This window comes from Suricata suricatta, chromosome 13 (genome assembly GCF_006229205.1).
Source record: "Suricata suricatta isolate VVHF042 chromosome 13, meerkat_22Aug2017_6uvM2_HiC, whole genome shotgun sequence".
NCBI lineage: Eukaryota > Metazoa > Chordata > Mammalia > Carnivora > Herpestidae > Suricata > Suricata suricatta.
In genome coordinates, this window is record NC_043712.1 from 85,174,331 (window position 1) to 85,201,090 (window position 26,760).

Genomic DNA, 26,760 nt, shown 5'->3' on the forward strand with positions numbered 1-26,760 from the left:
AGAACATCCGTTCTGCAGCCCACGGGTCAAGGAGTCCTCGCAACGCTCAAGTGTTCTTTTTTAAAATTATTTATTTCTGGAGTATAATTAACATACAGTGTTAATACTAGTTTAAAGTGTTCCGGGGTACTCTATAATGATTCAATCATTCTGTACATTACTCAGTGCACATCACGATAAGTATACCCTTAATTCCTTTTGTTTCACCCCTGTCACCCACCCTTCACCCCTCTGGTGACCACCAGTTTGTTCTGTGTATTTAAGAGTTTTCTAGACAGCAGCAAGGAGGACTCACCGTCCTGGGTGCCATGAAGAACATTCCTGATTCGTGGGGGAAGCTCAAAATACCGGCATTGTCAGGAGTTTGGAAGAGGTCGATTCCAGTCTTTGTGGATGACCCTGAGGGGGTTGCGACTTGAGGGGAGGAGGGAGACGCAGATGTGGGAGAAACAGCAGGGAACTAGGAGCAGGATGGGCCCTGACAATGGGCCAGAAAGGCTGTGATGTCCTAAACTCAAGCAGGAGGGGAGTTGCTGCTCACAAATCAACAAGAGAGTGGTTTCCTGAGATGCAGTCTGCTCCTGGTGGAGGTGCTGTGAGGACCGTGGGGATGAGCCTGAAGGCTGATGTAGAAGAGCCCAGCAGCTAGGTTGATGGAGCAGCAGCAGGTTTGGGAGGACTGAGTCTGATTTTGAAAGCAGTTCTGTGGGTACCAGGCTATCAGACAGCACTGTGTGCCGCAGAGAGAGTTTCGTGGGAGGAGGAGTCAGTTGATGCAGGGAAGTCTATTGTTGTTTTATTTTAAGAAATTGCCACACCCACCCCGACTTCCAGCAGCCACTGCCCTGTTCTGTCAGGTGCTGGCCTGGCCTGGCCAGAAAATTTCTAGCTGCTGAAGTTCAGATGATAGCTGGCTTTTTTTTTTTTTTTTTTTTTGGACAATCAAGTATTTTTAAATCAAGGTATGTACATTGTATTTGTAAACATAATGCTATTGCACATCTAAAAACTACTGTGTGGAGTGAATGTAACTTTTATGTGCTCTGGAATACCAAAAAATTAATCTGACTTGCTTTTTTACAGTATTTGCTCATTATGGTGGTCTGCAGTGAACTCGCACTGTCTCAAGTCTGGCAGTGCCACGTTTGCTTATTTATTCATGTGTTGATGGACATCAGGTTGTTCCTATCTGTTGTGAATAATGCTGCTATGAACACGTGTGTTCAGAGGTCTGTTTGAGACCCAGATTTAGTTCATTAGTGTATATGCCCCAGAGTACAATTGCTCTATCATGTAGTAATTCTATTTTTAATTTTTGAGGACTGCTATATTTTTCTCAGTGTTCTTATCTTTTCACATTCCCAGCAACAGCACACAACTGTTCTATTTCCTATACATCCTTGCCAACACTTATTTTCTCTTTTTGTTTTTTAGTTTTGGTTTGTATTTCCCTAATGGTGATTGATGTTGAGTATTTTCTCTCTATTGGTGACCTTTATTGTATCAGGTTGTTTTGTTGTTGTTGTTGTTGTTGAGTTTCAGGAGTTCTCTACATATTTGGGATCTTAATCCTTTGTCTCCCAAACCACGGGAGTGTGTTTTAGCATATCCAAGATCATCATCATTTTTATTTCACCCAGAAGTACTTTCATTATTGATACTCTAAGTAAACAATGGTGTTGACTATGGATGATGAAATATGAGGTTATAGAGTTTGAGGAAAAACCTTTCTGAGCCTTTTTGTAACTAACTGGAGAACCGAAGGTCTTGGTGCCAGAATTCACCACCTAGAATTGCCAGAAGTTCCTACATTAAGCATAGTGCATTCCAGAATCATTTTAAGATTTAAAAAAAAATCTGAGTTGCTAAGGGAGTAGATCTTCTAAGTTCTCATTACAAAGTGATGGGTGTTAACTGATGTTGTGGTAATCATTTTATAATGTATACACGTGTCAAATTCTGTTTTATCTCTTAATATCATAGTGTTCTCTGTCAGTTATTCCTCAGTAAAATCAGGGGGGAAAAGATTTGAAAATCTGGAATGAGATCTTCATTGTCATTATCAAACCATTTGTTATATGTTTCCTATTTGTGTAGAGTGCTAAAGAGATAGAAGATGCCAATGAAGAGAAAACTGTTTAAAGGCAATGGTGACAGAAAGCAGATGCTAAGTGATAAATAACCCCCTAAGTGGTAATAGCAGTTAGGGGAAAATGCTAGGTTGTCGGGGGAAGTTTGTGTACAGGATCCGAGCGGTACTTGTGAGGAGAGACCGGGCTTTGGTTCATTATGTTGACAGGAGAGATACTGCATGATCAGCTGCACTCCTGGAGTTCCTGTGCATCCTCTCCACCTCCCAGATCCATTCGGTTTTCTACTACATGATTATTTTCTTTAACTAGCACTGAGAGAATTTGAGATCTCCTGCTCAGTAGAGATTGTTGCAATAAATGCTGCTGAACTTAACTGTCTAGGTGACTGTTTTCTGCGTCACCTTAGTTAGCCCTCCAGTGCAGAGCTGACATAAATTAGAGGTATTTTTTTTTCTTTTAAGACTTCTTTTATAATTTTTATGACCTATTTCTGAGTGCTGTGTTTGAGTTTTGATTTTTGTCAGTTTGATAGGAACCTGCTTCCTTAGGCTATGGGAAGTCTGATTAATAGTCGACCTGCCCCGTAGAGGCTTTATTGCCCTATGGGGGCTGCTTGTTGACAAGAGTGTCTTGCATTCATTAGAACGGGGAGCTGAGAAACTTTACTTTTAATTCATGAGAGATACATCAGTAAAACAAAACTCTGGAATTGGCTTGATTTTTTTTTTTTCCTACTTTTTTATGGTACTGGACTTGATGTTACTACCTTAGAGAAAGATCTAGCAGTTTAGAGGTGTGGAGAAGAGAACTCATTTGAAATTACAGATACTTCTGTCTAGTCTGATTCTACTTTTCACTGACAGTTACTTTGGACAAGCTGCTTTTTAAGTCCCTTTTTATGCTTTTGTGTGTATATTAAATCAGAAAGACAAGTTAGCGTGTTCTTAATAAGTTGCAATTGATATTGGTGTCTAGGCTGCCTCCTGAATTATTAAACATAGTCTACCTCTCGATATTTAGGACAGATTAGGTCCAGAGAAGTAGGGGATTTAAGTTCACTAAATATGTGGATTCCCTCATAATCTCTTATTTCTCCAAATCCAGTAGTAATGTCCCCACTTTAATTTCTGATGTTAGTAAGTCATCTTTATTCCTTAGTTTTTTCAATTTTATTAGTTTTTAAAAAACTAATTTGTTTCCATTGATTTTTTTTTCCTTTTTTCTCTACTTTGTTCATATCCAATCCTTATTATATCTTTCTTCTGTTAGTTTTGAGTTTAGTTTGCTCTTACTTTTCTAGTTTCTTAGGGTGTAAAATTAAGTTATAGATTTGAGTTCTTTTTTCTTCACTGTAAGCAGCTTAGCTATGAAATTTCCTGTAAGCACTGCATTTTCTCATCCCGTGATGTTGTGTCTTCATTTTCATCAGTTTCAGAGTATTTTCTAATTTCTCCTTTGGTTTTCTCTTTGACCTATTGGTTAAGAGATGTTTAATTTCCATGTTTGTGAATTTTCTAGGTTGCCTTTTGTTGTTGATGTCTGCTTTTACTAAGGTGTGAGAGAAGATAATTTGTACTGTTTCAGTCTTTCAAAATTTATTGAGACATTTTTCTGTCCAAATGTATGTTCTCTCTGGAGAACGTTCATGTGTATTTGAGCAGGAGCATGTATTGTGCTGCTGTTGGGTGGAGTGCACATATATGTCCGTTAGGTCTCAACGGTATATAGTGCTTAGATTCTCTTTCCCTCCGTTTGGTTCTGTCCATGATAAAGTGGGATATTGAAATTCCCAGCTGTTATGATAACATTGTTTCTCCCTTCACTTGGGTCAGTATTTGGTTCCTGTGTTTGGGGTGTATCTGTTTGTAATTGTGATATCTTCTTGCTGGATTGACCCTTTAATTACATATACAGATCTTCCTTGACCTACAGTGGGATTTTATCCCAGTAAATCCTTTGCAAACTGGCAATACTGTTAAGTTGAAAATGCATTTAATCTACCAAACATCAGAGTTTAGCGTAGCCTACCATAAATGTGCTCAGAACACTTACGTTAGCCTACAGTTAGGCAAAATCATCTAACAGAGAGCCTGTTTTATAATAAAATGCCAAAAAAGTCATGTAACTTATTGAATACTGTACTGATAGTGAAAAGAAGAATGATTGTATATGCACATAATTTTTTAAGTTTATTTTTTATTGAAAAATCTTTAAATGTTTTATTCATTTTTGAGAGAGAGACAGTACGAACAGAGGTGGGTCAGAGAGAGAGAGGGCAGCACAGAATTCGAAGACAGGCTCCAGGCTCCGAGCTGTCAGCACAGAGCCTGATGTGGGGCTCGAACCCACAAACTATGAGATCATGACCTGAGCCGAAGCCGGACGCTCAACTGACTGAGCCCCCCCAGGTGCCCCTAAGTTGTTTATTTTGATAGAGACGAGGAGAGAGAGTCCCAAGCGGGCCGCACACTCAGGCAGTAATTGTTCTCACAGCTGTGAGATCACAACCTGAGCCAGAATCCAGAGTCTGTTGCTTAACCCACTGAGCCACCCATGTGCCCCAGGTCCAGAATTTTTGTAAGTGTGTCAGTTGTTTACCCTTGGGATCTCCTGGCTGATTGGGAGCTGTGGCTTGCTGCCTCTGTCCAGCATCACAAGATTATCATACTGCATATCCCTAGCCTGGAAAAAGATCAAATTTGAAATAAGGTTTCTACTGAATGTGTGTAGCACTTTCACATTGTTGTAAAGTTGGAAAAATGTAAGTCAAGTCGTTTTAAGTTGAAAATTGTCTGTGACGCCCTTTTTTGTGTCTTGTAACAATTTTTGATCCGAAAGTATTTTGTCAGGTCTTCTTATTAACACCCTGCTGTGTTTAATTGCTATTTGTATGGAAGATCTCTTTCCATCCTTTCAGAGTTGACTTATCTGTCTTTGGATCTAAATAAATCTCTTATAGAAAACTTAGAAATGGAATCCAATGTTTTTTTTTTTTTATTCATTCTGACAGTGTTTGCCTTTAATTGGAATGTTTAATCCAGTGATATTTAAATTGTTACTAATAAAGAAGGACTTCTACCATTTTGCTGTTTGTTTTCTGTATGTCATACCTTTTTTGTCCATCAGTTCTAACGTTAATGCCTTCTTTTGTGTTTGATTTTTTTATGATGTACCATCCTGATTCCTTTCTCATTTCATTTTCTGTATGCTGTTTTTTAGTGGTTGCCTTGAGGGGTGCATTTAACATCTTATACTCACAACAACCTAAATTGCACTAACAACAGTTTAGCTTCAATAGTACATAAAACGTATGTTCCTGTACATACCCGTCCTTCCCTTTTTATGTTCTCGTCACATGTTACATCTTCATATGTTGTGCGCCCATAACATGGATTTATAATTACTGTTTTAGGCATTAGTCTTTTAAATCACATAGATAAAAAGGTGGATTTTTGAACCAAAAATACAGCACTGCTAGCTTTATATTTACCTGTATAGCTATCTTTATCATTGTTCTTTATTTTTTCATAAGACTTTGGAATATTCTCTAGTGTCTTTTTGTTTCTGCATGAAGGACTCCGTTTAGGGGTTCTGGTAGTTAGGGTCTGCTTGCAGCAAATTCTCTCAATTTGCATTTGTTTGGAAATCTCATAATTTTTCTGGGGATAGAATTCTTGGTTGCCTTTTTTTTCTGTCAGCACTTGCGGAATGTCATCCTGCTGCCTCTGGCCTTCATGGTGGTGGGTTTTTTTTTTTTTTTCCCTTAATGTTTTATTTAGTTTAGAGAGAGAGCATGAGCAGGGGAGGGTCAGAGAGAGAGGGAGACACAGAATCTTTAACTGGGTGGTTAAATTTGTGTCTTTTTCGGATTAGGGACTTTTTCAACCATTATTTATTTATTTTTTTCCTGCTACTTTCTCTCGCCTTGCCTTTGGGATTCTCACTATACGTATGTTGGTATGCATGGTAGTGCCCCACATGTCTCTTAAACTGTGCTCCTTTTTCTTCATTCTTTTTTCTTTCTCCTTCTCAGACTATATATTTAATAAAGTCACATATGAACAATAATCATAGACTATTAATTTGTTGAGTTTTAGTGGACCACAGTCTATTATTTGGTGTAATACACTGTATGAGTTGACACAGGCCATGTCCCTGTGGTAGAGGATGAAGCAGCATTGTTTACCAGTTTTGGCACTCAAAGCCTCTGCCGGGAGGAGACACAAATAACTCCCCCTTGTGGTTTGTAGGCCAAGGTCAATCACATGACCATAACCAATTTTAAGTGGTCAGGAAAGCACAGGTTTCTGTGCCCAGGAATGAAGAATATAATATTTCTCGGTAGCTTGCATGACCACCAGGAATGTGTACAATCCAATCGTACCTGTATCTGACAAGCCTCTATTAGGAAGCAGGAACGATAATTCTCAGTATGCTTTTATCATCTCCTTTCAAAAAAGGCTATGATAAAGCTGTCTGAAAAGACATTTCTATTGCCACTGTCCAGGTCCTTCCTTGTGTATTCTTTTTTTTTTAATTTTTAATGTTTATTTTTGAGAGAGATAGAGCACAGGTGGGGGAGGGGCAGAGACAGAGGGAGACACAGAATCTGAAGCAGGCTCCAGGCTCCGAGCTGTCAGCACAGAGCCTGATGTGGGGTTTGAACTCACAAACTGCAAGATCGTGACCTGAGCTGAAGTCGGATGCTTAACTGAGCCACCCAGGCACCCCATTCCCTGTGGACTCTTACTGACAGTCTTTTAATTAATGTACAGATGCCATTCCTTCTCCCCACTCTATCTCCAGTCCGTTCTTTAGCATTCCTTCCCATATTTTGTTCTGCAGACAAGGTTATTGTTAGTCTCCTTAACTCTCTAGGAATTGTCCATGTCCTAGTATCTGGAATTGAAGCCCCAGGCTCACACATAAGTTCTGTCACTTACCAACTCTGTGACCATGAGGCAAAGCTTTAGTTTCTTCTCTGGGAAAAGGGGGGAAAATACCTGTCTCAAAGGATCATTAGCATTCATAGGAGATTATGTGTGCAGAACACTTGGTACACTCATAGTGAATGCTCAGTTTATTGTTATTTTTCCTGACATTCAGTGGTCTCTATAATCTAGTTTTTTGTTCCAGCTTCATCTTTTTTTTTTTTTTAACTAAAGCTTCTTTTTATTTTACTTTATTTTTTTAATTTATTCTTGGGAGACAAAGAGAGACAGCCTGAGCAGGAGAAGGTCAGAGAGAGAGGGAGATACAGAATCTGAAGCAGGCTCCAGGCTCTGAGCTAGCTGTTAGTACAGAGCCTGATGCGGGGCTCGAACCCACGAACCGTGAGATCATGACTTGAGCCGAAGCCACACGCTTAACCGACTGAGCCACCCAGGCACACCATCCAGCCTCGTCTTCTGTGATTCCCTTCCAAAAGTCTGATACTGTACACTCAAATTATTGTTGAACTATAAGTAATAGTATTTTTATCAGAAATATAGTTTTTTTAATTAATATAATTTCTAACACTCTATTTCTTTTTCCTTAATTTGGAAGAAGACATGGAAACTTCTGTGTGACATTTATCTCTAATTTTATAATGGGAGTATTGAGTCAGGATTTACTTAAATTTGCTTTCAAATTCTTATAATACTTCAGCTCTTTAATAAATGAGAGTATGTAAAGGAAAATGGAGGGCTTCCAATTTGAGGATGGTAACAAGGTTTTTTTCATGCTTTCTTTTGAAAATAACCAACAGAATAACAAGTTGAAATACTATTTTTATCTTTAATGAAAGTGGGAGGAATCTTTAACCCTGAGCTAAACATTGGATGAGAATGAATAAATGAGTAAGGAAGAATATGAAACCCAGGCGCCTAAGGTTCGTTACATAATACTGATAAAAATCAACTTGTTTGAGTCCCATAAATACAGAGAACAGATGAATGGTTACCGAAGGCGGGTGGGTGGGTGGCAGGTACAGGCTTCCAGTTATGGAATATGTAAGTCATAGCGATAAAAGGTGCAGCCTGGGGAATGTCGTAAGTGGTGTTGTGATAGCCTTGTGCGGTGACCGATGGGAGCCACAGTGGGATGAGCATAGCATCGTGTATAGACTTACTGAATCACTGTTGTGTCCGCCTGAAACTAATGTAACATTGTGTGTCAACTAAACTTCAATTTTAAAGAAATAGGAAAAAAGAAGAAAAAGAAAAATAACTTGTTAGATTTTCAAAATCATGGGAAGACCAGGAATTAGATGCAGTAGTACCATAGAATATAGGCGTGGCCCAGGAGCTGTAAAGAGGGTGGTGGTTTTAAAAAATTGCATGAGGTCTGAGGAGTTTTATGTTTCCACATCACAAGTGACAGGAAGTGTATTGTCTGATAACCCAGAGGGATTCCAGACACAGACTAGGGCACGAGCGAGCTGCTACACTGAAGATGGGATGAAATGAAAGTTGTCACCCTGAGTATTAGGATGGCAAGCTTTCTTCCTCTGTTTCGCTCTAGACTCAGGCAGGATTGAGGGGTCCTTCCTGGGAAAGTAAATCACTCCAGAAAAATGACTGAAAAGGCCCTCATATTTGAAGACCTCAATAAAAATGCCACTTGGCTTCTACCAGTTGAAAAGCCCAACTTGAACACACAGAGCTTTTCATTAGAGCTTGTAATTTTTCTTGTTAACCTGTTCAAACACAAATGGACAGCCAGGAATTGGTAGACATCCTAGGAGAGCTTCCCGGGTCAAAGAGAGACACACAACAGAAAAAGGAAACTCGAAAGAAATAGTGCAGGGAACAAAAACATTCTGAGGAAATGAAAATTCAGAACGTCAGACAGGTGTTGGCTAATTAACAGAAGAAAACTGGTATCTAAGAAGAGAGGGAAGGTGGGCGACAGTGTTCCTGGGAGGAAAGGGCAAAAGCAGAAATTGCAAATTCAGTGAGTTGGAAGAGGCAGTTGGGGAGCTCTCCGGGGAAGAGGGGGAATTAGAGGTTCATATGGGGTCCAGCATCTAACCTCGTAGGGGCTTCTGGAAAGAGGAAGTAGAGCATCTTATTAGTATGTTAAGGGAACAAAATATGTAAACTTGCCAGACCTAAACTAAACACTGTTACTAGCTTGCTTGTTGCAAAAAATGATAAGTCCACATACTTGTAAAAAAGTACACTGTTCTGAAATTTTGTAACTCCCTAGAAATCAAAGGAAGGTCACTCCTAAGAGCCTCCTGATTGGGAAAAAAAAAAACATTAAAAATAAAGTCTTTGAATAAGAATGCCATTCAACCCACAACCACACTTTACAGTCTAAAAGACATTAGCAGAAAGCCTTTAAAATGCTGAAAGAAATACATCGGTTTGAGCTCTTGTTAAGGAATTTGTCAGTATCACAGTATAGTGGTAAACTCTGAATCCACCTCCCACCTTCCCAAGTTCTCAATCTCTCTCCCTATGTATGCATGCTTTTAGTATTTTGAAACAGATTTCAGATACTGTATCAGTACAACCTCAAATAGTTTTATCAGTAACAAGTAGACATCTTAAGGAAACAAAGCAATAATGCTATTATATCTAACAAAATTAATAATTTATTAGTATCATCAGTCTCCGTTTTTATGCTAAGCTGTCTTTTTAGGAATTTGTTCAAACCAGGATCTATTACATTTGGTGTATATGTCTTAAGTTTGTACTTTTTACCTGCCTACTGGTGTTGTATGCATTTATTAATTTTATTCCCTGTGTCCATCATTTTGATAGGGGTTACAATAATCATGATTAAAAAAATTTTTTTTAATGTTTATTTATATTTGAGAGAGAGTGTGTGTGCAAGCAGGGGAAGGGCAGAGAGAGAGAGATGGAGACGAAATGTGAAGCAGACTCCAGGCTTTAAGCTGTCAGCACAGAGCCCCAGGCCTGGCTCCAACTCACAAGCCATGAGATCATGACCTGAGCTGAAGTCAGATGCTTGACGACTAAGCTACCCAAACTCCCAAAACTTTAAAATAGTTTTTTTTTTAATTCTACCAGTTGTTCTGCATTCTGTACTATCATTATATAAAGAAAAACTTTCTTTCATTATCTATTTGATGATGACCCTGAAAAAAGGTCCATACAGGAAAAAAAGAAGAAATAGTTGATTCTTTGCCTTTTCTTGCAGTAACCAACTGTGTCCTAAGAACTTCAGAGGCAACCAAATAATGAGTGCTTTTAGTATTGTTGTAAATGTAGGGGTTTTTACATTTTTGAGTTTTAATCAATTGCAGTCATTCTTTTTTGATCAGATTGTCACATCTTTAGTCTGTTGGGAGGCCCATAAAAGTGGTGTTATTTACATGGTCATCCTTGCTTGTCAGACCCAAGGCTCGTGTTCTTCAGCCTGTCTGGGAGTAAGTCAGCACTCCAAAGACCGTTGGCTTCTTTCTCTGCAAATTAATATTTTGAAGACTGTGACTTGACACTGATTGTTATTGGTTATATTTGCTTTTAGGACTTTTTAGTGCATCAAGATAAAAAGTTAATTTTAGAGGAAAACATATTGTGAGTTAATACCGATATCATTCATTCAGATTAAAGATTAAGTTAAAAGTTAAAGATTTAAAAGCTTTAAAATTTTTTAAAGTTTTAAAAGTTAAGTTCCAGTTTTACTTTTCTAGCTTTATATTTATCTATTTTCTCTTATTGATAATCCTAGTTCCTAATAATGTGAACATAATCACTTACTTGGTTTATCCTTTTGTATACACAGTGTCTCCAAAATAATATCACTGTTATTATAACAATATTATTACAGAGTACAATTTGATTCTTATAGGATTTTTATCCTTAGGAAGTTTTCCATTAAGAATGCACAAACTGCTGTTTCAGAGTTACTTGAAATAATTCTTGTGCTTCTAGCTTGATGTACAATCAATATTTCTTTTCTGTTTTTAGAGATTGGTTTTGTTGATTTTAATTTTAATTTGGTTTTTTATATAAAATATTTTCATGTCTAAGTTTTTAAAAATGTGGCCTTCTTTACCCTATATTCTGTGTTCCCCTGTAGATAACCATTTTCATTATAGTTTTGGTTGCTCTTTTCATTTTTAAATTTAGCACAAGCATATGAACATTTGTTTTTTCCTTCCCTGTTGTATAAATGTAGCAGATTATATACAGTGTTTGCACCTTGATTTCTCTCACATAACAAGATATCATTCCAAGGAGTCTAGAGAGTTCTTCCACCTTTCCTTTTTATTTTTTGGGGTGGGGAATACATCTTTTATCTTTGTGATGCATATTTTATTTCAGTCTTTTGATATAATGAGTTGCTTTCTGTGAGCATCATTTTGTGTTGGGATATGCAGCCTAAAACTATCTACCCAAATACTCATTCAGGTGTCGAAATAAAGACATACTGAACTTGAGAATTGCCCAGTTCCTCCATACACCTTTCTAGGAAGCCACAAGAATATGTGACCCTAGTAAGAAGAATAAAAAAAGTAAAAGCTCAGAGGAAAGAAGCAAAGAAATCACCAGGATGATGATGAAATCATCAGCGTGATACTGTGCGTTAGACTTAGTCATTAGGGCACTGAGCAGCAGGAGAGATGTTAGGGTATTGTGACAGGTTTGACCACATAGAAGATTATTTTGAGAGTTGTTTTTGTCAGAGCTACTAAGGAGTGTGAGAAAACTTAGGTTATGTTTAAAGAAAACCAGTCAAATAGAAGTATGCAGTAAAGCTAACTTCAGGAAAATTAACAAGCTATGTAAGAAAAGAAATGTAATCACTCAGTACGTCTTGACCTAGAAGTAAATATCATTTATCCGATCATTGTAATGAAAACATTCTTGTATACCTAGGAGGGTGGGGGAAAATGGAGAATGAAAGTGAGAAGTTAGTAGATAATGTCTGTATGATGATACTGAAGCAGTGTGAATGTATTGTCGAAAAATATCCAGGTAAATAGAAGAAGGTAATAGCTAAAAAGACCAAAACAAAAAAGAAACAAAAAAACCGAAGCTGGTTGTGTCCACACACCTACACCCACACCCACACACCCTGTTTTTTCACCCTTTGTCATAAGCTTTCTAGCACTATTTGTTTAACTTGTGTATATGTAGTACTTTGAAAAATAACTTTAAAACTAGGTACGTGTGGAGAATATCTCAGAAAACTCATTATAGTGTGTGTGTGAATAGCAGTCCAGACAGGAGTTCTGTAAACTGGTAACTCATGGTGTCTTTCTTAGTAGTGTCACAGCAAGTATGTTAATTGAATCTGAACCTGTGTGGTTTAACATTAGCCAGTGTAGCCATTCAAACATACGCAAGGATTCAGATATCCTGGGTCATGGCATAGCAGAACAGGATCAAATACCAACAAGCTTCCATATGGAAAATAACGTAAAACCAGCGAGCAGAAACAGTATCAACATAAATTTCACTGAGCCAGGAACCTTAAAAGCTGTTGAATGTGTTAGACTGTTTACACGTAATTATAATAACATAGGTGATCGGAGAGGGAGAAATGGCAGGCTCATGGTTGCCAAGAGTCAGTGATAGCTGATAGTAAGAGAAGAGACCGGTAGCTATTAAATCCCAGCACAGGAATTGAGGAGGAATGTCCCACACATGCAGAGATAAAGATCCCAGTACTATCGGCTGGTCCTTTTGAGGGGTTGTGTGTGGTGGCTCAGTTACGTTGCTGTTGAGCTAGTTTCTCTCATGTAGCAGGGAGTTCCCAGGTTTAGCCATTTTGCTATTTATTATTAAGTTTTATGTGAAATATTTCCTATTACATCCCTGAATTGACCTTAATTCTGATACACACCCAAAGGATAGAGGAACAAGGGTGCTGTGTGGCATAAGGTATAATGAGGTGAGGATTTGGGTCACTTTGGACATGCACCACATAGAAACGTGTGTATCTCCCAAAGTTGCCCACCCCGGAAAGGGCCGTCAGTCATTTAGAAACATCTGTTGGTTCTCCTGAGAATAGGCTTTTTTTTTTTTTCCCATAAGATTCTTTGCTCTTCTGCCTCTACTCCTACTTCCCCACCACTAGTTATGTTGGTTAAGCCCCATTTTCTAATTGCTTACTCTGCTACAATGGAATTGAAGTCTGTTTTTTATTTGAGAACCTCTAGGATTAATGCCTGATTTGTCTGTTTGATTATATTTACTCTGATTGGGTATATATGAGTCACAAAGTGGGGGAGAATTCATATCTTTCTCTTTAATCCTGTATATTTGTATTTTTTTAGAGGAAGTCCACAAATGAAGGGGACGCCCCATTTTAAGGAAGAACAGTGTGCTCCAGCATTAAATTTAGAAATGAGGAAAATACTGGATTTGCAAGCACCCATCATGAGGTACAGTATGTTGGTTAAATTTAGCATTTTGTGATGACAGTATACAGTGTCGTTGATTAATCACATGATCAGTAAGAACGTTGAATTCATTTTTTTTCACTGAGAATAATTATTTTAGCTCTAAGTGCTTGATAAACCCATAGATAGTACATTATTATACTTCAGTTATTTATTAAAGCACATAAATTGAGTATACCGACTATAGTTTTATTCAGAAATTTCTATTTTTTGGTACGATCTGGAATTGTTTGAATGATATAGCATAATTACTTGAAATGATACTGATAAAAATCACAGCAGTTGAGGAAAAGGCAAAGTGGTTGGTTTCCAGTACCTTCTTAAGTGTTGGGGAAATATTTGAGTACTTGGAAGAAAGTTAAGCTTTCTGATCTAAGTATGAGTAAAGGTTTTGTGATAAGGCCAGAATTATCAAAATAAAATTATTTCATATCCATTAGCAGAAAAAAATAAGTGTATGTGTAATTTGGCCTTCTTTCCTTAAGTACTTGATATTTGACATATTAGTTGTCTATGATGTGTGGGTCTTCTTAAAAATGTATTTTTTAACAGAGTTTTTACTATAACGGTACTTTTTTTTTTTTTTTTAACAAAGAGTTCTTTTTAACTGAATTCAGGGTTAAAACTGGCCTTCAAGAACCTTTTGCTATGATTGTGCCCAGTCATATCCGATTATGAAATTCTAATGATGCTCTTCCAGCTTTGTCTGCATCAAAACGGCCAGCAGCCCTGATCTCTGATGATACGATGTGCTGCAAAAAATAAGAAATATTAGCAAAAGAAGTATTATAATTCAAAATTCATTTTATTAGGAGTCATTAAAATCCTCCTGTAAAAATGTCTGCAAATAATTTCTTATGAAAAGAAACATTGATAAATTAGATTATATAAAGTTCAGAAAAGAAACTGGGGGGAAAACCACTGTAAGTATGATCAAAGGAAAACATAAATTATGAAAACAAGGAAATAGACTTGCAGTGAATATCACAAAAGTCCCCAATATGTAAAGGTTTCTTATAGCAAGAAAAAGACAATAGAACAGACTGACACAGAATATAAACAGTTTCTTTTCGTTGTCTACATTTCAGCTAATATATTACACAGTCTCCTTTAGGAGAGTAAATAAATGACTTACACATACGAACAGTTAGATAAAATACTGTTTTGGGGGAGACCAGGGATAAGAACTTTATGCACTGGTGGTGGGAGTATAAATTTATACAGTGTCTCTGGAAATTAATTAAGCAGTGTCTATCAAAGTTAAATAAGCTCATGGTTTGTGTCCAGCATTTCTGTCGTTAGGAATTAATCATACAAATACCAAACTCAGATGACATGCCTATAGGGTTTTTCATTGTTTACAGTAACAGAAGATAGAAAACCACCTAAATAAATGTCAGCCAGTAGGGAGCTGGTTACATAAGCTGCTTCCTTTCTGCACAGTGAGGACAGTGTGCATCTGTAGAAACACTGAGGGCACTCTACTGGAAAACTTCCCACATGTGCTGTCGGTGAAGAAAGCAGGGTGTGCTCCAGAATACGAATACTTGTTTTAACATGTATTTATTTTTGGAGAGAGGGAGACACAGAATCCCAGTCAGGCTCCAGGCCCCCAGCACCCAGCGGTCAGCACAGAGCCTCACACGGGCTCAAACTCCTAACCGTAAGATCATGACCTGAGCAGAAGTTGGATGCTTACTGACTGCGCCACCCAGGCGCCCCAGTATTTGTGTTTAAAAGGGAGCTGATGGTGTTAGAATATGTATTGTTCTGAAAAGATGTATAGGAAACAGCATGAGGACTGAGTGGCTAGGCCACAGGTTGGGGCAGAAGAATTTTTACTGTGTAGTCTCATTAAATATTGAATTTATGGATGTGACCTATGAATATGTTTAACTGTATGAAGGTAATACCAGTGTTTAATTCATCTCCGACACAGTTCTAACAAAAGGCTATTTTCACCATTACTTTTGTTAGAATACAATACAGACACCGTGCACATTAGATAGAATCGTATGCGAGGGGCTGGCTGTTGTCTTGCCATGTTTAGTATATCCTGTTGTGTATCTTCTTCAAAGAAAAATAATGTTGTTTTGTTCTTGTTATTTGCATCGATGTGATCCGGGTTACATAGGATTGACTTTAAGTTATGATCACCCTGGTCAGAAAAGTACTCTTGACTTCAGATGTTACTTCAGCACAGAGATCCTTCTTGAGAATGTAACCTGGTGCATGAGGCATTTGGAGTGTCTGGTCCAGTCTCCATGGACCTGTGAAGGCGGGGCTCTCTGCCTACTTCAGTGGCCGCCCGTAGGGATCGCAGTGGTGGGATGGAAAAAGAGGCTCTAATAAAAGAAATCCTGTCCTCTCGTACAAGGTTAACTTAGGTGCTGAGTGGTGTTGTTTGTTTTAGTCACGTGCTAGTTGTTAATAAACATTACAGATTTGGGTGATAGGAGATCTCAAGGTTTACCTTGAAACTTCAGAGTAATACTTGCTTCCAGAACAGTATTATTATCAGCACCTGTAATGCATACTTGTCGGAAATGTGGTGGGATATCCTATGTGATTTTGCGTTGAGGGAGAAGACACAATATTTGATCTTTTGTAAGCAACCATCTTCCTGCTCACCACCAAAAATATAAGTCCCGTGAAATTAAAGACAGTCGTTAAACTTTTGCCCGTAGGGATAACATGGCAAAACTCCTGCCATCTTTTAATTTTTGCTTGAAGAAAGAATAGGAATAATGGCAAGCATCTACTGTGCGCTATTAATTGAGGATGGAGAGTGTTTAGAAGGTGAAAAGTACAGATATGATCTGTAATTAAAACTCTTAATCTCTTTCTAACTAATGCCAGATAATAAATACTAGTAAATACCAGTTTTTTCCTTACCTTCCTGCATCCCAGGCACTTAGGAAAGCCCTATGTAGTATATGGTATTTAATATTGGTTAGGTATTAAATATATTTACATATTTGAAAATTGGTGATTAAGAATGATATATTTCTCATTATTGAGAATGATTAATCAGAAATGCTAATCTACTTTTTAAATATTTTTTTAATTTAATTTTATTTATTTTGAGAGAGAGTGTGTACCTGAGTTGGGGAGGGGTGAGGAGAGAGAGAGAGGGGGAGAGAGAATCCCAAGCAGGCGCTATGCTTAGCACAGAGCTCAACGCGAGGCTTTGTCGCACAACCCTGGAATCATGACCTGAGCCAAAATCAAGAGTTGGACATTTAACCAACTGAGTCACCTAAGCGCCCCGTCTACTTTCAAGATGATACTATACTGCTTCTAAGATCCTAAATTAAGCGGGGGGGGGGGGGGGGAGACGGCACGTCTGGCATATAAGTTAGCTGTTAAAAAGCCCATGAAGTCAATGATTGGAGAGGCTGAGGACATAACTTAGAGTATATTTATGTGTATTTTGTGTGCATTTATACCCAGCAGTGATTTTCAAAATACTTAACACCAGTGTAGTATGAAAAGACATGTCACAGTGATTATCAGTACAGAATTCTGATATCCCCCTTATTCTAAGAATTAATCTTTAATTGTTAGATCTTTGTAACACTGGCAGGGTGGGCACATATTTGCATGGTGTGTACCAAGGCCTGTTTACTAACTTTAGGGAAGTACTCCATGTTTTAACAACTGACTCAGCCTTCACTTTAATGAGTTTGTTTACTTCCAGTTGAATGAGGAGGATTTATCTTTTCCTGTGGATTCTCTGTCACATTTATCATAGTTATATTAAAGTCGTTGTCTTCTAACTCCAGTACCAGGATTGACAGAATGTATTTATACTGATTGATTTTTCTCTTGACTCTGGGACACATTTTCCTGTCCCCACACATCTGGTCATTCTCGTCCTTGCACGGGATGACAATGTAGAGATTCTGAATTCTGTTCACTTTGTCAGAGGAGTGCTGAGTTTTGCCTAGTAGGCAGTTAAATCCCTGCAGGGTAACCTTGACTTTGCTCCTGTCATATGCAGTGATTCTTCTAGGGAAATAGGAACAGGGGAGAGGGTGAATATAATTGGAAAAAACCTAGGCTGACTCCTGCTGAATGGAAATCATGGGTAAGCCAGTGACTGCTCCATTGAATTGCTTCTCTTGACATGTAGTAGCAGATCTAAAACTTAAAGTTTTTATATTTTACCTATTCCATGCTACATGCACATTTTGCACAAAAATACAAATTTGAACGGGAAGAATATATAATACTTCAGAAAGTGAACTTTCTGTAAACTCAGTTGATTACAAATGTTCTGAAGTTCAAGAGATGGATCTGGGTAAGAGAACATGTTATTCTACTCTTTTTTCCTATTTTTGTAGTTGGGAAGAAAACTGTTCTTCATTGTCTGAAATCCTTGGTGAGTCCTTGAACTCAACTCTTAAAGAATTGAAGGTTTACTTGAAGAATTAAAATATTAAAAATGTTCCCCCCACCATTATGAATTAAAATTTCTTGAAATATATTATTTTTAAGTATGAAAAGAATTTTAATAGTATTAATATAGTAGGGAGTATGTATTATGACACCACATTTTTTTATTCTTTCTTACACTTGCATTTTTTTATAGCATTTGCTACTCTGGCTTTTTGATGTCAATTTCCAAAGGTTTCCCTGGTTCTCTTTTTCTTCCTTTGTGCCGGTACCTTTGCACTGTCGTTCTTGGATTCCCTTTTCCTCTTTCCCTTTCTCCCCTTTTTCTTTGTCCCACAAACATTTCATGCCGTATATAACTAGCACTGCCTTAGGGGCTAGACACCCAAAAATGAGCAAGGTGGACATTTATTTGCCATTAGATAAGTAAATGTTAAGTCTCTTTGTAAATAAGTGTGGAGATCATACTCACTTAAGTCAACTGAGAGGGCTTCTGAAAGTAGAAACTATTGTTTCCACCTTGTAATCTCCAACACAGAACAGGGCGCCTGTCATGGAACATGGGGTTTATAAATGCTTGTTGTATGAATGAACTTGAGGCTCACCAATACTCCAGAGATACAGGGGTCTAGAGCTGTATGCTCCAGTAAAGTAGCCTCTAGTCAAATGACGTTCCTTGAATTTCAGTTAGTTAAAAGTGAGCAAAATTAAGAAATACGTTCTTCCGTCACACTAGCCATGTTTGAGGTGTGCAGTCACCATACGTGGCTGCTGCTCACCATGTTGATAACACATTTCCATCACTGGGGAGGGTTCTGGTGGCCAGGGCTCAAGGATTATTACCTCTGCACTTTATGGCTCCAGATTGTCAGCCTGTCGTAAGTTGTTCTTTTTATGGTTTCTTTGCCTTTTTCCTTTCTTGTCAGTTATCATCTTTCATCTTTGAATTTATTGTATTTCTAGTTTTAACCAGTTGATCAAGTTTATGGCTGCCCATAGTCTTATATTTCATCCAGAATTTCTGATTCTAGATTAAAGTATACAATGATGAAGCTGCTAGATACCTAAATTGTAAATAAATGACAGTTTTGTAAGTGGTTTCGTGATCCAGTCTATATGAATATTCTCCAGAGCCGTTACATTCATGCTTCTTGTTTTCCCAGTGCTGTCTCTCAATAGGTCATTGATTCTGAATTGCTTACTTCCCTGCAGTTTGCAGTCTGTGCTGGAAGATCTCCTCGTTGCTACTTCTGATGGACTTCTTCATCTGATTCACTGGGAAGGAATGACAAATGGAAGGAAAGCGATTAATCTTTGCACAGTACCTTTTTCAGTAGATCTGCAGTCATCTAGAGGTAGGTATACTTTCTGCGTGAGGTGGAGCCAGACGGTTAGTATTTGATATAATCTAGTTAGATATTTTTATGGATGAACATTGATTTTTCTACTTCGGAATTAATTATACAAGGAGAGAGAAAGTGTGTGTGTGTGTGTGTGTGTGTGTGTGAAGGAATAGTTTACTGGTTTAGTGGTGTTAGGTCATGATTTTTGCCCTTTTAACTGTCCTTACAGGGTTTGCAAAGAGAAGTGTGAGGGAGTTATCTACTATATTTATATTCATATTTCATGTACTTCTGTTTTCATCAGCAGGTTCATTCCTGGGTTTTGCAGGTGTGCACATCAGAGACATGGAACACTGCGCCACGCTCGACGGTTTTGCTGTTGTGTTTAACGACGGGAAAGTTGGGTTTATTACTCCAGTGTCGAGTAGATTTCCGGCAGAGGTATGACTCACTGGAATGTTTATTTTCTTTATTTTGCATTCACTTATTTTAGTTTTGTTACTAAATCCCACCACCACTTTCCTTATTTAAGATTGTAGGGTTATTGTTAACTAATTTGTAAATCAAAATGATCCATATGTTATACTTAAAAATTATAAGTAAATAAATCTATTAGATATGTTGAAGACAAATGATAGTCCCTTCCCTTTTTCCTGCTCTCTTCACATTCACTTTCCATTCTTGGAGGCAACCAGTTTATTTTTCTTTACTGGTTATTTTATTGTTTATCTCCACTGCTCTGAGTATTTAATTTTTAGTTTTTAGGCTGTTTATTGACTTCTCACTGTGGAAAAAATTCATTTGCTTCCCTTTTCATACCACACTCATATATTCTTCCCATCTTCCTAATACAATTCTTATTATTTCAATTAGATTCCTATTCGTTGTTTATTTGTTATTGGTATATAAACCCTATTAGTACCTCAGCCATGTGATGCTATGATTATTTTTTCTTTCCTGCAGATTTCCCTCCCACTGGCAATTAATAATTGTTCATCATGTTTGTTTAGTTTTTATGTATTTACCAGTAACTCGGCCCCAGACTGTCTTCTGGTTGTGTAAATATCCTCTCAGTTCCTTCAGACACAGTAGGTGTTCTGTTTGTTTCATCTTCTTGAAGAAATTTCTCTTGGAACCTTCTGGCTTGCTCCAAACTAGACTGCTTGCTCATTGTACCCTTAACACAGTTGTGTTTTTGGGCTATCCATCACCCTGACGATTTCCTTAATGCCTTTATTTGAATAAGACTTTCCATAGTTAATGGTTAAGTAAGACATGTTTAGTTCATAGATGAATTTGACTGCTGTGACAGACCCACAATAAAAATTTGGATTCACTGAAAGCTGGATGGGTTTTGCTGGGTTTGGTTGACCCTTATCTTCACCGCAGGGTGAGCTAACTGGATTGTTTCCTAACCTCTCCTCTCTGTATCTGGTGCTCTTTGGAAGAGAGTCCTGCAGTCCTTTCCGGAGGCTGGCCAGGACTTAAGTTATGGAAGTGTTAAATTAGAGGATCCATATTCACTTACCCATGTTTTCAGTGTGGTCTGGAGACCACCACAGTTTTTTGTTTCGTTTTTCTCCAAAGAAAAATCTCCATTTTTCTGTTGGAGTGAAGGTGGGGTAGTTCTTAGCTGCTGAGTCTGGGCGGAGGGTGCTGTGGAGCCCCCCAGCTGCTGCCTCCACAGGCTGTGAACTGCTTGGAGTTGAGCCTTGCTGAGCAGTCTCCGTCCCGAGCCTTCTGTGTGCCTGACAGTGTCATTCTTTCCTGTAAGCCAAGATTTCTGCCTCTCCATGTGCTTCCTAGCTCCTGAAACTTTCTGGTACTGTACCTCCTCACCCATTCTTTGTCCTTGCAAGCTTGTGCTTTTTGAAAAAAATGTTTTCTGTTACAAAGGTTGGGGATTTAAGAGTCAGAGAAGCTAAATAGTCTGCTCTCTTTGACTGGAAAAGTTTTTAAAGGCATATTATTTTCTACAGTGTCAGCTTTAATATTCCTAAAGCTGTTTTCCATTATCTTCTTTACTCAGATAGTCAAGTACTAAGGAGTACATTTGTGGTAACATGTCAATGTATAAGAATCAAAATAAGCTTTTAGAGAATAATTTTTTTACAAGGTATATTTGTGAATTATGTTTGGGATTTAAATGTTTTTATTGAAAACAAAAATCCTAGAACTGAAAAAGGGATTCATTTCTGATGATCAGCTCTTACAGATTTTCTTAGTATTTGATTAAAGAAAATTTTCCAGTAAATTAAGAATTTAAAAAACAATGAAAAGCAGATGGACATTATTAAATAAGTTAGAAAATACAAATTACAAGAAAAGAATGCATATGTGTATTACTGGTAATTGGGAAATACACTGATGACACTTATGTTAGGCATTATTTAAGTGCTTTGTAAAAATTCTGTTTGACATTTTTTGATGCATTTAACAGATGTATTAAAATATGTCAGATATGTCACTCTTCTGCTCAGAACCCTTCAGTAGGTTTAGGTAATTAGGACAAAACCTGCTGAAGACAACTAGAGAAGCTGGAGGAGAAACACTTTGAAATGTGCCCGAGACTAGGGAATCAGCAGGCCGGAAGGCAGAGGCCCAGCGAGCTGAGCCCGGTGTTGGAGGCTGCAGGAAGGGTGGCCTGTGGGGCTGTGCGCGGCGACGTGGGTGGGTCTTACAGAAGTGCTGCGTGAAAGCACAAGATAGAAAGGAGTATGTGCTGTGGTTTTATTTTATGTAAAAGTAAAGGAAAAATAAAAACATAGGCTGTTCTAAATTAGAGTTGTATGGATGCTTGTTCTTAAGTGGTATCTAATGGAAAAGAAGTTTGGATACTGGTTACTTTTGTAGCAGAGTATGAGGGTGTATTGATTGGGAGGGACACTGTTGAGGGGCTTTTAGATACTTCTAATTCTTGGCCTTGGTGCTAGATAATTCCACAGGTGTTTACTTTGTGATATTATTGATGTGTACAATTTTGGTTTTCTGTATTCTTCTCTAATGTATTATAACTTGTAATGGAAAAATTAAAAAATTAAAGACCCTCCAGTAACTCCCATATATAAGTTGGAGAAAAGCCAAAATTTTTTGTAGTGGCTTTCAGAGCGCTGTAAATCTAGCCTTCTCTTACATCTCTTATCTCATCTACTACTTCTCCTTCCCGCATTCCACTCCGCTCAGTCTGCTTCTTTCACGCTCTTTGAACATGCCAGAAATGCCACTGGGATGGGGCCTTGGTGCTTGTTATGTCTCCTTCAGTACGTGCCTCAACATTCACCTTCATGGGAAAACTGTTTAATATTATATCCTTTTCCTATACTCCCTGTTCCCTTAATTGCTGTATTATTTTTTCTATGGTATTTATCAACCTCCAATATACTATACAATTTTTTTTTTTAATATGACAGCCTCCTAACATATAAGGCAGGGATAGAGACGAAGCTTTTGGTGATTTGAATACCTGTCATGTCCCTAGCACCTGGAGCAGTGCTTGGACAAGAGTGGGCCCTGGAGAATATTTGTTACAGAAATCCGCAAATTGATTTCAGTCTGAGCAGTGCTCCAAAGAAATAAGGCTAAAATAGTTTGTAGTTTTATTATTAAAATTGAAAAATAAAGACAATTCCTCCAAAAGAAGTACATATGCCATGTTTAAATAGTTGATTATATAGCTCATTTGGGAATTAAATATAATCTATAGGATTATATTTTACACAGAGCTATAATTATATTGGGTTTTCTAATGTTTACTGTTGAGATCATCCAGAAATAAAATGCTGGGTTTTCTTGTGCTTACTAAACTGGTAGTCACAATGACCTTAGCCGTAGAATTTATAATCTAAGACATCCTTGATTTGACAAATAAAAACAGACAATGGAGCTGAGTCTGTAGTTTCTATATTCAAAATAAAATAGCATTTAAGCTTAATAATAATGTTATTCATTAATCGAATGCTTAACTTGTTGAGTGCTAGCCCTTGTATTAAGTAATTTACATATATGTACTCATTTAATCCTCAGAACACTCTTAAGAGATCAGTAACTGACAAGTGAGAAAACGGAGGCCTGGAAAGGTCAGATAGTCATCTCCGCGGGGAGGCAGTGGACAGGAGACATTAGGTCAGGCTGCCAGGCACCTGCTGGTGACCATGCCAGGTGATGTGCCACACTGTAAAACAGAGGAATACCAGAGAATAGTGGGCACTGGACGCATCACAAATCCCTTCTAAAGGACAGACCAAATACATTTACTCTTCCCCCCACGTGAGAAGTTAAACACTGTGCAGGGTAGTGGGGATGATAGTCGTGGGTAAGGGAGATTGTTTCTGCTGTAACAGGTTTTCTAATAGGAAAGTTGTCATCTTTTAGCTTGGGTTTGGAGACTGTCCATTTTTTAGTGTTTTATAAGTAGGTAAACTAGCACTGGACTGAGCTTTGGGGGAATATTTCTTGAACTAATGAATGAAATTGATATTTTGAGGGAGAAAAATCAGATGGTAGGCCTGATGGGATATTTTTCTATCCAGATGAAACGAGATAAAACGTTATGGAACTGTATTACTGAATATATGGACACACTTTTAAAACCTTCATTACTTCTTTTTTTATTACAGCAGCTCCATGGAGTTTGGCCACAAGATGTTGTTGATGGAACCTGTGTAGCAGTAAATAACAAGTATCGACTCATGGCGTTTGGTTGTGCAAGGTAATTGATAGACTCGTCTTCATTTTAAGAGTTATTGGCAAAAATAATGGGTCTTTAAATTCTTTTAATGTATATTTGTAAGCATAAAATGTTGTACACACACTTAAAAACTTCGTCCAGCCTGTCATAGGTTAGGAATCAGCTGTAACATAAAATCTGGAAATACTTTATTCAGTTGAAGTAAACAGATCTAAAGAGCAGATTTTAGATACTGAATGTTTTAATTTGTAAAGATGAGCTTTTCTTCAGTGGTAGGAAATTGAGTTGTAAGTTAAAAAGATTAAATCTGCCAAAATTTAGGTTCTTTATTGTTTAAGAGAGGATCAAGAAGATGTTTTTCTTTTTTGGAAATAATCCTTTTTTTATAAGACATCAGTGTTGATGTTGCCTTTGAATTTGTGCTGTGCCTTAGTTAATGAGCACGTGCACAGCTTATACATAATAGTAATTTCTTGTTTTAATTCTAATAATGCAGGGTTTAGAAGTAACATTAAATACAGATTATTCATTCAACAAGTATCTTTATGTCTCCCATGCATGAGACACAATTCTAAGTACTTGGGATATGTTAGAAAACAGTAAGGTATCTGACTTTCTCAAGTTTATGTTTTAGTTCAAGTAAAAAGAGTATATTAGATACTTAGTTAATAAATAAATTTTCCAGTATGCGTAGTGCTTTTTTAGCCTTCTGAACTCTCTTAAATATGAAATTTCATTTTGCCCTCAAAATGAGGTTGAGTGATTCTATGAAACATACATCTGGTATTATCTCTAGCTTTGTCAAGTTGAGTATCACAGTATTTCTATTAGTGTAAATAATACACATTATAGGGGCTTAATAAGGGCTCCTGGTTGGCTCAGTCGGTTAAGCGTCCGACTTCAGCTCAGGTCATCATCTCATGGTTCACAAGTTTGAGCCCCATGTCTGGCTCTGTGCTGACAGCTCAGAAACTGGAGCCTGCTTTGAATTCTGTTTCTCCTTCTCTCTCTGCCCCTCCCTAGCTCATTCTCTGTCTCTCCCTCAAAAATAAAAACCTTTTTAAAAAAGTTTTTCTTTTAAATAATACACATTATAAATCATCATCTTCTTTACACTCTCAATAATCTGTAAAGTGGTGAGTTCTCAACAGTGCTTCTCATTGAAGAGATAAAGGTAGAAATAAAAGTAAATTTAGCCTAGTATAAGAAGGAAGAGTGTGTTTTTTTTTCATATTCATGGATTTGATTCAGTTACATTTTGTTTAGAAGTTTTAAGTCTGTTAGTTAGCATATTTTGCTTATAATTTTTCTTACTTTCCTGATTGACCAAGGTTATGCTTATGTCATAAAACAAGTTGAGGACTGGCCCCTCTGTTTCTGTTTATCCTCGGATGTGTGGTTGAATCTCTCAGGGAAGCTATCTGAGCCTACAGTTTTTTGTGTGGGAATTTTTTGGATTACTGATTCAATACAGTTTTAAAAATAGATTTAACCAGGTTTAGGTTTTCTACCTATTCCTAAGTCATTTTGGCAAGTTCTGTTTCTCTGGGAATTGATTTCTTTCATATCACTGTCAAATTTATCGGCTTAAGGTTTATATCCCTTTTAAACTTACATATTGTGAAATAAAAACATAATTATAGGAAAGTGCATAATCCAAATACTCAATTTTGCAAATAATTGTAATACAAACACCCATCTGTTCACAACTGGTCAAGAACTGGTGTCACAAACTGACACAGGTCCCACCCTGTGACTCCCTGAATCCTAACTCCCGTCTCTTCCCCAGCACACCTAAGGTAACCCGTTTTCTGTCTTTCATGACGATCATTTCCTTAGTCCTTTAAAGCTTACCATCTGTGTATGCGTTCCCAAAGAGGGTAATTTAGTTTTACCTGATTTTGAACTTGATAGGAATAGAATCACATTCTATGTGTTGGGTCTTGCTTCTTTCCAGTCAGCATTGGGAAGTTCATCCATGCCGTTTGCCAGTGGCTGAAATCATCTTTGATTGATTTATAGTGTTCTAGTTATGAATGTATCATAATTTATATGATTTGCTGTTAATGGACATTCACATCGTTTCTTGGTTTCCAAAAAAGAGAGGGCATTTTCTTATATAAGCTCAGTAGTTTTGTCATGAGAAAATTATAAGAATTTATAATTTAAAATTAACAGTAATCCCAAGTAAGAACTAATACTCAGTTCCTACTCAGATTAACCCATTTGTCGGCAGAATCTCTTCTGCAGCTTCTTGTTTTCACCAGAGTCAGTCAGAATCAATGAATCTCGTTGTTGTTCTTCCCCTTTAGTTACCTTTTGCCTGTAACAACCCATACACTGTTTTTCTTATTTCCATGACATTAACTTTTTTTTTTTTGACATTAACTTTTTTAAGAGTATAGGCTGGTTGTTTATAAAATGTCCTATATTCTAAATGTGTCTCATTATTTTTTCATAATGGCATTTAGTTAGTTCCTTTAAACCTGTGGTGCCGGGACCTTGGAAGGGATTGCCGTCTGATGATTAGGGAGCTGGCACATCAGCACCGACTGGGCAGCGGCGGACGTGCCACTCCATAGGGGCCACAGGGCTAGCGCTGGCGGGTCAGCCAAGGCCGGGTGCTGGGATCAACAAGAGGGTCCCCTCCCCAGGGTCATGCAGCTGGAATCTTGGCCTTCGGCCTTTCAGTCGTCTTACTTTCCCATCAGTTGGGAGAGTACCAGCCTTGTAGGACGAAACAGTGGCTCCTAGCTCTGACCTTCCTGCCCTAACCAGGATTAACTGCCCTGAACACTAACCTGTAGCTGGTATCCTTTAAGTTGTATAAGACGCTGACTGTCAGGACACCAGTTTGCAGGGGATCAGTCTTAC

At 37.7% G+C, this 26,760-nt stretch overlaps 1 protein-coding gene across 4 annotated transcripts in view; it reads left to right on the top strand.

Moving 5' to 3' along the window:
- Positions 1 to 26,760, top strand: part of RIC1 (RIC1 homolog, RAB6A GEF complex partner 1) — a 106,383-nt gene that overhangs the window by 36,761 nt on the left and 42,862 nt on the right. For 2 of the 4 annotated variants that reach the window (XM_029920124.1, XM_029920128.1), the window contains 4 exons: positions 13,333 to 13,440; positions 19,069 to 19,211; positions 19,504 to 19,640; positions 23,816 to 23,907. In XM_029920124.1, the coding sequence (XP_029775984.1) occupies positions 13,333 to 13,440; positions 19,069 to 19,211; positions 19,504 to 19,640; positions 23,816 to 23,907 (480 nt within the window). The remainder of the gene's footprint in view (positions 1 to 13,332; positions 13,441 to 19,068; positions 19,212 to 19,503; positions 19,641 to 23,815; positions 23,908 to 26,760) is intronic. The other 2 variants (XM_029920126.1, XM_029920127.1) reach the window with 2 other exon arrangements.